General features: G+C 34.7%; 1 protein-coding gene across 1 annotated transcript; it reads right to left on the bottom strand.

Annotated features, from left to right (window-relative positions):
- Positions 1-8,066: 8,066 nt before the first annotated feature.
- On the bottom strand, positions 8,067-9,725 carry LOC123673342. Its single transcript, XM_045607828.1, has 2 exons — positions 8,721-9,725; positions 8,067-8,264 (listed from the first exon to the last, which is right to left on the bottom strand). Exons 1-2 carry the CDS (start codon positions 9,723-9,725, stop codon positions 8,067-8,069), a joined length of 1,203 nt encoding a protein of 400 aa, XP_045463784.1.
- Positions 9,726-10,848: the final 1,123 nt, after the last annotated feature.

Raw genomic sequence — 10,848 nt, 5'->3', positions numbered from 1 at the left:
CATATAAAGTGTTCCGAAAATATAAATGAACTCGGAGAAAATTTCTTAGGTTGCTTGAACACAGTTTCAAATATTAATCTATTGAATTCGGTGCGACATATCGAGATGTGTCGACTGTGCATTAATGTCGTTATCAGGTTAAATATTATTTTGTTCCCTTCGTAATTATATTGTTGAGTTCAATCATATATGCGATGTTTCATATTCTATTTGAAATGGTGCTTATTCATTCTGGAGACCTATGAAAATAATATTCTGATACATCCATCTCATTACAAGACCTTCGATTGAAGAATTCGATCTTATGGATCTTTTCCTTATTTCCAAATCAATTTTTAGATGAACAATTTATAAAACATATCTAGATTTGAATTTGGTAGAAATAAGTGAAAAGCATAGTGATAATCAGATTAACGGAAGGACACTGCTCTTGTAATAGAAAGCTCAATTTTTCTGTGCTCATTAAAAGTTGTAGTGCAAAAACATCGGAATTTGCCCACCCTGTACACCTTCTAAAGCAGGCAGGAATATTGAATGTTTTATATAGGTTCTGTTTAATATAATGGCAGTGAAAAGCCCAGAAATTTTCAAGAAAAATCTAATATTTGATACTTCTTCAACTGACTTGGCACTTAAAATAAAGAAATAAAACAGGAACGCCACATATGGTCAGAAGAGGAGAAGAATTTAGTACTTCAAACACTTCATGTAATCATGTAAGGAACAAGAAGCCTCCCAGAATTGATGAATGTATGGAATTCATTTCCATGCATTCACCAAGTTTCCAGAATTATGACTGAGTTAGAATTAAAATCCTGTTATATATAGAATTCCAGCAAAAATAGATTGTTATCGAAAATATTTCATTGAGACTGAAAAGTATTCATTTTATTTTTGTTTTGTTATTTTCAAACCTTGTTTGCAGACTTGCAGTCATGTGATATTTTGAGTTTTTATTATTATTATTTTTTCAATGAGTTTTTCAATCGAGTACCCGCTGACAATATCTATTTCCTTCACACATTCTAATTTTTTCAGATGATTTCAGTTTCTGAGACGAATTCTAAGAATGTTTATCTCATTCAATTTAGTTGTAACTAAGAATTATTACTATTAAACGTATTAAGAAATTGACAACATCATAATATCTCTTTTGCCATTTATTTGTTCTCGATGTTTTCTCGCTATAAATTCCACATCATTTGATTGTTCGTCCTGCTTTTTATGTACTTAGTCAAAAACTGGTCGATCAAATACAACATCTCACGAAAGTTTCGCTGTGGTCTCTTCAAACACAAGAACTCATTGATTCACGTGAAAAACCTACATAACCGAAATTTAAGATAACATATTTCATCAACTAACTCCAGATACAAACATAATATAATTGTGATGTGGCGGATATATTGTACGATATCAATATTTTCTGAATTTATTCTTATTCACAGAAAACAATTTATGTTTGATTCGGAGTTCAATCGATTAGATTTGATGCATAATGATTACAAAACTGAAATTCGAGACGAGTCATTTGACTTATCACCCTTACACATAAAACCTAAAATTCCATCGACATCTGACAGATATTTTCTGATATTTCAAATTTTATCCGATATTTATTCTTGAATCACTAGCGGATTGATTCATACTCATTCTGCCCATTCAATTGATCCATTGTAGTTCAAGTGATTTCCAAATTTCAATTCAGTGAATTGGTAGCATTCTAACACTGAGGAAATAAAATTTCAGACGGCTTTATCTTCGAAATCGCTCAAAGATTTCGTATTATCAAGCTACTCAAGAAGTAATGAGACTGTAGTATGTTCTTTTCGCAAGTTATCGCATGTAAAAACAGAATCGGTTTTACTTCAGATTTTTCATTAAGGATTCAATTACAATCGTTTGAGATCATTTCTCGATATTAGAAAATTACGGACCTTCTAGCAAATTTTCATTCATTCGAAGTAACAGTTGAGATGCAATAAACATATTTCATGAAATAGCTGAGCCATGCGAAAAATGCAATATTATCTTCACTTGTTCAATTCTCAACGCCACTTATACAATTATAACAATATCGTATATCGAATAGACGCGATAAGACCCTGCGATCTGACAACACCGCTGGGATCGACAAGGGCAGCCGTACATGTCAGTCGAGTATATGTGGGAATGAAAAGTCGGCGGAACGTGACGGGTCTCAAAAAGGGAACCAAATATATAATTTTCTTGAATGAAAAAAAAGTTTTCCCCTCTTTGGATGCCTGAGGAGTTATATTTTCAAACAGCTGATTTTTCATATATACACTCCAAAAAACCTCTCGGATCACATGGGTCTGAGGTAGCCTGCCAAGTTCAACGGGACTGAATACGTCCGTTGGATAAATATATATATATATATATATATATATATATATATAGTCAATAGAATTTTCTATTCTATTGACTATTGAAAAGCAGGTAAATAACATAATCAAAATATATATATATATATATATATACAGGGTCTTTCACGAGGAACCTCACCCATATTTATACGGGAAACTACTGAACGTATTTTCATGAAATTCAGCACTCATAAGTATTTCACGATGCTGATGAAATCTAAAATATTTTCAAGGCATGAGCACCTTCGGTTTTTCCGGAAATGACGTCATCTTCCGTTTTTCAAATAAGAACACCATTTTTTTATTGCAGAAATAGATTCCTTAGAAAATTTCAAGTCATTTTGATGTAACATTTTTCAGTTTTGGTTGGAAAATTCTCTCTGAGCGGGAAAATTCGAAAAAAAAATCGAAAATAGAGCTCCGCTGAAACAAGAATAACTTCGAGGTTTTTGGATGAAAAATTTTCATTTTTGGGATTTTTCAAGACGTAAGATTGATGTATCCACTTTAAAAATCGAAATCGCGATTCATGATACAGGGGGTGAAAAAATCGCTTTCAAAGTTAGGGATGGCAAAATCGTGAAAAATCAATTTTTTCAAATAAGAACCCCATTTTTTTATGGCAGATATTGAATCAACGTTAAAAAATAATGTGAGAGTATGCATCACACCCTTGCCCTAAAGTGGATATTTTCTGAGTTATTCACAAAAAACTGTTTTTCGTCTTGAATTTTTAGCTATTTCTTTTCCCTTCACGCCAAAAAGATTAAATTTTCAGGAACTGTTACTTAAACCATGTTTTAGATTTTACTACCCTAATATGCAAGAGAAAAAAGTTACAGGTTGTTCCTAAATAGATGGCGAATTTTGATTCGAATTTGTATCGGAAACCTCTTTATTTCAACTAATCGGCCATCGGTTTTCTCTCCAGTGATAAATAAATAATTCCTTATGAACCATATGCAAAAACTTACCATGTTTTACATTCTTTTTTTTTAATGATAGATATCATTAATTACATCGTCATCGGCCAAATTCCTCTTTATTCAGTAGCATTTTGTGTTTACTATTAATTTGGTGATATTACGTATTAAGTTATAAAATCGATCACTATTGTTTAGATTTTTAGATTCATAGTTTTGAAACTCAATTTGGTTTTTAAACACTTTTGCAGATCTCTTCCTCCCGATGAAATAAGAAGAGCAACGCACGAAGCATTCCTGAGACGTATAAATAAATGTCTAGAAATTATCGGTCAAAACTTTGAGCATCTTCTCTAGTTATAACTGCGAGAGTTTGCCATGGTTCTCCTAATAGTAACTTGAAGTCGGTTTCAAGAAGGGGTGAAAAATCTACAGCATGGTTCAAATAACAGTTCCTGAAAATTTCATCTTTTTGGCGTGAAGGGAAAAGAAATAGCTGAAAATTCAAGACGAAAAACAGTTTCTTGTGAATAACTCAGAAAACATCCATTTCAGGGCAAGGGTGTGATGCATACACTCACATTATTTTTTAACGTTGATTCAATATCTGCCATTAAAAAATGGGGTTCTAATTTGAAAAAATTGATTTTTCACGATTTTGTCATCCCTAACTTTGAAAGCGATTTTTTCACCCCCTGTATCATGAATCGCGATTTCGATTTTTAAAGTGGATACATCAATCTTACATCTTGAAAAATCTCAAAAATGAAAATTTTCCATCCAAAAACCTCGAAGTTATTCTTGTTTCAGCGGAGCTCTATTTTCGATTTTTTTTTCGAATTTTCCCGCTCAGAGAGAATTTTCCAACCAAAACTGAAAAATGTTACATCAAAATAATTTGAAATTTTCTAAGGAATCTATTTCTGCAATAAAAAAATGGTGTTCTAATTTGAAAAACGGAAGTTGACGTCATTTCCGGAAAAACCGGAGGTGCTCATGCCTTGAAAATATTTTAGATTTCATCAGCATCGTGGAATACTTATAAGTGCTGAATTTCATGAAAATACGTTCAGTAGTTTCTCGTGCAAATATGGGTGAGGTTCCTCGTGAAAGACCCTGTATATATAAGTTCAAAAATATATATATATATATATATATATATATATATATATATATATATATATATATATACAGGGTGAGTCTTTGACTTGTACATATATTTTAACCGAAGGTTCTTGAGGTCAAAAGAAACACTTTTTTCTTTTACCATTTTTTCCGATTCGGCCCTGTTAAAAAGATATAGGCATTTTAAATTTTCAAAATGAGCTAATTCACCCCTGAAAACCGGAACACTGAAGTTTTCTCAAGCATAAGATATACCTCTTGAACCTTGGAAATAAGCTACTAAATTAGAAAAACCATCATAAACTCACGTTTAACATTCCATTTGTTGAACAAAGTAGTGTTTATAATCAAATAAATGAGTTATTCCAATTTCGTTGACGCTAAAGATTAAATATTCTTCTCTTGATTTCTATTTCATTTTCGATAATTATAACGAGTTGAGCTCGCTACCACCCATATTAGCTCTGATACTCATATCCATTCATTCATTATATTTCATTGATATGATATCGTTGTTTATTTTTCGTGCAAGAATTAACCTTAAAATCTCAAATAAATAATATTCATCTATGAAAGATCTAACACAGACTATAGTAATCTGTGGTTTTAAGTTTGAATTTCAAATTTCGAGTGATGCCAAATATAAACACAGCAGTTCGGTTCGAATAATCTATGTTCTAACCTAAAATTTTCATTTACAGTTTACACTGTTATTGTTATAAGATATTTGTTATGAAATGAAGCATTTGATTTGTTCCATCTATCTCATAAAAATATTGAAATGCATCAATATTTTTGAAACCATCAGTATGAAAATATGGAAATATGGAAAATATTCTGGCTCTGTAATCAATGGAAAATGTTAGACTCCACTTGTAATCAAATTTGTTGTTAATGTGTACCTACATTATAGCCAACTTTACTACTTAATTCATCTTGATTTTGGCATTGAAAATAAATGAGAAGTATTCAATGTGAATATCCACAATAGAATATTTGGTTTCTTTCAACTCACCTAATTTGTTTTCACATTAAAACAATTATGGCCCTCTTGGAAGTATGTCAATCATAAGCTCTTAGGATGAATTTATGGAATAGCAAAAGAATAAAAGTATTCAATCTCAATCACATGAAAATTTGTCTAGTATGTACCTAGTCCTAGTGGTATGTTTTGATGTGAGTTTGAATGAGCCGAAGAAGAATACAGTATTGTTCGATAGCAGCAGTCTTTAGTGGGATATCGATTGTTGTCATTATAATGGGACTATTTTGAGAAAACTTTTTTAAACATGGGTTTTATGAATAATCTGGACTTTTCAAAAAGAATGTTGATTTTAGTGAAGTATCTTCTTATTATCAGAGCTGTGCCAAAGCTCAGTGATTTTTAATCAAATCGAGGAGTTGAGGTGAGCTTATTCAAATAAATTCATTTTCAAACTAAGTTGACTAGTACTTCAATTCTTGAATCTGAGACATGACTTCATAGTAAATATTCATTTCTGTGGTTTTTTTTTCCACAATAGAACAGAGTTGCATTCAGCCAAAGTACCCAATTTTTTGAATTTCACAGATAATTTTTTTTTTTTTAAGATCAAGTTATTCGAAAACGGCGCTTTGTACGAGAAAATATGAAGAATACTTTTATTTTTCAAATTAGCCAAATATTCTTCAATGAACGTTCAAATTACTATTAAGAGTTGGTTTCTTCGAATTTCTGGTATTTTTATGGTATGTTATGTTCATAACAAAGAAACAGAAGAATGTGTATGGAATCTGGTGTTCGGAGAAGATGTATCACATCAAAAAAAAGCTATATTTCAAAAATCATTTCCTTCGATACAACCATTTCCGAGATATAGCCGAAAATCACATTTTTTTAACGATTTTCAACAGCCTGTATCTTTTTAACCGGGCCGAATCGGAAAAAATGGTAAAGGAAAAAAGTGTTTCTTTTGACCTCAGGAATCTTGGGTTGAAATATATGTACAAGTCAAAGACTCACCCTGTATATAGAATGAAATTTAAGGGTCTTTAGGCTCGGGTTTTGGGAGTAAATGATTGACTATTGATTCTATGCCAAGATTTCGCATTAATTTAATGCTTCTTCAGGGCTTCTGCAAAAGATCAATAATATACAATTAATAAATAATAAATTTTAGAAAATAAACAAATTTACTCACTGAATGTGAGGTTTTACATGGATAACATCTGCCACAAACGTTGTAACCAATAAAAACAAAAAGTTATATTTTGATTTCATAGGAATTCTCCTAAAACATGTCACTAAATCTATTTTACAATTAAAAAACTCTTCCGGTTGATAATCTTATTTATACACAATTTAGTATCCTATGATCCTATGAAATCAAAATATAACTTTTTGTTTTTATTGGTTACAACGTTTGTGGCAGATGTTATCCATGTAAAACCTCACATTCAGTGAGTAAATTTGTTTGTTTTCTAAAATTTGTTATTTATTAATTGTATATTATTGATCTTTTGCAGAAGCCCTGAAGAAGCATTAAATTGATGCGAAAGCTTGGCATAGAATAAAGAGTAGTCAATCATTTACTCATATATATATATATATATATATATATATATATCAACAATTTTAATTCCCAATATACAACAATAGTTATAAGTATGATAAGGTATATATATATATATATATATATATATATATATATATATATATTCGATATATATATATATATATATATATATATATATATATATATATATATATATATATATATATATATATATATATATATATATTTTTGACCAGTGAGTAACAATGCCTTGGCCAACTCGGCCCGGCATTCTCGCTCCTCAAGCCATACCCTATAAAGGTGGTTAAAAAAAAAAAAAAAAAAAAAAAAAAAAAAAAAAAAAAAAAAAAAAATATGCATTCGAGCTGAAAGAAATTTATAAACTTACCAACACGACGATACTCCCACTGATCATAAGCACCAATGGAATGGTTGAAAGACATTTAAATGAGCATACTTACCAGCTCGGATTAGAGGAGAGGCTTATCACAGACGCACAGAGAGAAGTTATCCTGTGGACGACGAGGATCGTTCGGGCGTTTCTGACCAGTACGTGAGGATGCCTTGGCCCACCATAGCCCGGAATTCTCACTACGAAACCCTATAAAGGTGGTACAAAAAAAATATATATATATATATATTTGAACTTTGTGTGTTCCGGATTGGACCGCGTCTAATATTTTGTCGTGTTCGACGTTTCGGCTCCGATTTTGGAGCCATTCTCAAGAACCGTTGACTTTACGCCGGGGTCTCAATCTGCCTACTCCCCAGGTATCATCAATATTATTGATCGAGTTGTTTTCGATCGAGTTGTTATCGATTGTGCAGGAACCGATGGTGATGTCACGTGACTTCGAGTCATCGATCGGGTTGTTATCGAACAGGTGGCAACTGGGAGCCTGGTACGGGTGGTATTAAATGAACTGTCGATCGGGTTGTAGTCGGGGGCCGAGTTATCGATCGATGTGTTGCCATGAGACGGAAAATCAAAGGTTTCCAAGTGTTGGGTAATCTTTGACCATCATCCCGTTTGTTGAGACAATTGGGTCGATTTTCGATCTCGAGTGCTTCACGGATTATCCTACATGTGAGGGTTCTCTCTGCAGAGATGGTCTTACATCCCTCAAAATCAACGTTATGTCCTGTTTCAGAGTAGTGTTTGAATAGGGCAGATGTTGGATCTCCTTGGCGTATTGTGAGTTGGCGCTCGCATTTCTAGGACATGCGGAACATGGTATCTCGTATACTCCTTGAGACTCGTTATCGATCGTATCCTTTTGTGTTCGAAGAAATTTGGAAATTTTGTTATCGGCTGTGAAAACTGTTTTTATATCCTGTTTTCGTAGTATGCGACTGATTTTGTCAGTGACACCTTTAATAAAAGGTAGAAAAGCTTTATGAGGGAAATTTTCTGGAGGATTTTTGGGCTGTTGTGTATGGGTCTGATGTCGGTTGATGGCTTTCTGAATTTGTTGACTGTTGTAGCCATTCTGTTGTAGGGCGGTTTGAAGGATGTTGATTTCTTTTTGAATGTGTAGGTTATCTGTCAGTTTTATGGATCTATGGATCAAGGAGTTCAATACGGAGTTGATTTGAGACGGATGATGGTGTGAATTTGCATTCAGGTAGCGGTTTGTGTGGGTTGGTTTTCTGTAAATCGTGTGTGTAAAGAAATCGTTGGATTTCGCTACGAGGACATCAAGAAAAGGGAGTGAGTTGTTGGTTTCAACTTCCATAGTGAATTTGATATGGATATTTATATTATTCAGATGATCAAAGAAGTCTTGGAGAGTTTCGGGTCCATGTGGCCATATGACGAAGACATCGTCCACATATCGAAGCCAGCAAGTAGGTTTTAGGTGGAACGAATCGATGGCGTTGGTTTCAAAATTTTCCATGTAAATATCAGCGATGGCTGGAGAAAGTGGAGATCCCTTGGGTGCACCCTTCACCTGTTTGTAAAATGTACCTTGAAAGAGGAAGTACGTGTTCGACATGCAATGGTTTATAAGGGTCAATGTATCCTGGGGTATGTGATGTTTGGTCTTCAGTATTTCAAGGGACTCTTTGAGTGGAATATTGGTGGAGAGAGATACGACATCAAAACTGACAAGAATGTCTGACTCATGGATTTGATACGTTCTTAAGGTTTCGATGAAGTGGAAAGAATTCATTACATGCGATGATGATTCTTCAGCTAGTGGTTGAAGTGTAGAAGCTAAGTATTTAGCAAGATGATGAGTTGGGGATCCAAAGGCACTGACGATTGGACGAAGAGGGATGTCCGGTTTGTGAACTTTAGGCAATCCGTAGATTCGAGGGATTCGAGAATATTTTTCCCTTGGGATGAGAGATTTTCTGATTTCTATCGGAAGCTTCGAGGCAGTGATGAGAGCTTTGGTTTTCTTTACTAGATAGGTTGTAGGGTCCTGCGGGGTGGTTTTGTATTCTGAAGACTTCAGAAGGGATGACATCTTCTCCACGTAGTCAGAAGTGTTGAGAATAACCGTAGCGTCACCCTTGTCGGCTGGAAGGACAATGATATCGGAATTATTATGGAGATTTCTGAGGCATATTCTTTCGGAACGTGAGATGTTTGAAGGGGAAAGTTTGGCTCTCCTTAGGGTGCTGGCAATGTCCTGACGTGTTTCCTCGGCTTCGGTTGGGGGGAGGTGCGATATGGCGGATTCCTCCTGAGTAATGATAGTTTCGGTCGGTAGTTTGTGTGAGGTCATACAAAAATTGAATCCTTTAGATAGAAGCTCTCGAGTGGTTTGATCGATGGGTGTATCGGAGAGATTGTGTATCAGAACAGGGGGATTGGATGTTTGTTTAGGTGGGATTTTGTGCTGGAGAAGGAAAAACAGTTTTTTCTTCTGGGTATCGGTCTTTTTTGCACTTATATGATCTGCCTTTTCGATAGAGATTCTAAGATAAGTGTCCCAGATAATAGGAATTGATGTAAGCAAGCGACAAAATTCCAAAGTGATGATAAAGTGACGAGTTGGTTTTATCGAGATTTCGTCTGATGTTGTGGATGGTTTTCCGGATTAAGGCATGACTGCACTTTGCGAGGATGTTCACGGTTGAAGGTGAAGCGTCTGGGTGTTTTAATCGAAAATTTGTAGGAATGACCTTGTTGTCTCGGCATGACTTGAGGAATGTTAAGTCACAAAGAAGTGTGGATCTGCGAATTAGAAGCGATGAATACATTCTGGAAGATTCCAAAATGTCCTCTCCGTAGAACCGTGAAATATGTTCGGATAGGTTTCCGCGGTAGGAAATATTTGAACTTTGTGTGTTCCGGATTGGACCGCGTCTAATATTTTGTCGTGTTCGACGTTTCGGTTCCGATTTTGGAGCCATTTTCAAGAACCGTTGACTTTACGCCGGGGTCTCAATCTGCCTACTCCCCAGGTATCATCAACAAGAGTATTCTCGTAGGTGTGGTTATCTTCCGTCCCTCAAGGCAACTGAACGTTAACCACGAGAGTTCCTGTATTCATAGTGGAAGGAGGTGACCCACGTGATGGAGGTTGCGCAGTTGTTAGGCAGCCTCCAGTCATTGATCGAGCTGTCATCGATCGAGTTGTTATTGATCGAGTTGTTTTCGATCGGTTTGTTGTCGATCGAGTTGTTATCGATTGTGCAGGAACCGATGGTGATGTCACGTGACTTCGAGTAATCGATCGGGTTGTTATCGAACGGGTGGCAACTGGGAGCCTGGTACGGGTGGTATGAAGCTGAACTGTCGATCGGAGTGTTGTCGGGGGCTGAGTTATCGATCGATGTGTTGCCATGAGACGGGAAATCAAAGGTTTCCAAGTGTTGGGTAATCTTTGACCATCATCCCGTTTG

Source organism: Harmonia axyridis, chromosome 2, assembly GCF_914767665.1.
Source record: "Harmonia axyridis chromosome 2, icHarAxyr1.1, whole genome shotgun sequence".
Lineage (NCBI taxonomy): Eukaryota > Metazoa > Arthropoda > Insecta > Coleoptera > Coccinellidae > Harmonia > Harmonia axyridis.
Note: the sequence above shows the minus strand (reverse complement) of the source record. Positions and strands in the feature narration are given on the sequence as shown.

Excerpts from the sequence above, each read along its gene's own strand:
- LOC123673342 (XM_045607828.1), bottom strand. The coding sequence starts at position 9,725 with ATGACCTCACACAAACTACCGACCGAAACTATCATTACTCAGGAGGAA. Across the intron at positions 8,265-8,720 it reads ATATCAAATTCACTATGGAA|GATACGATCGATAACGAGTC; the intron begins GTTGAAACCAAC and ends CGAACACAAAAG.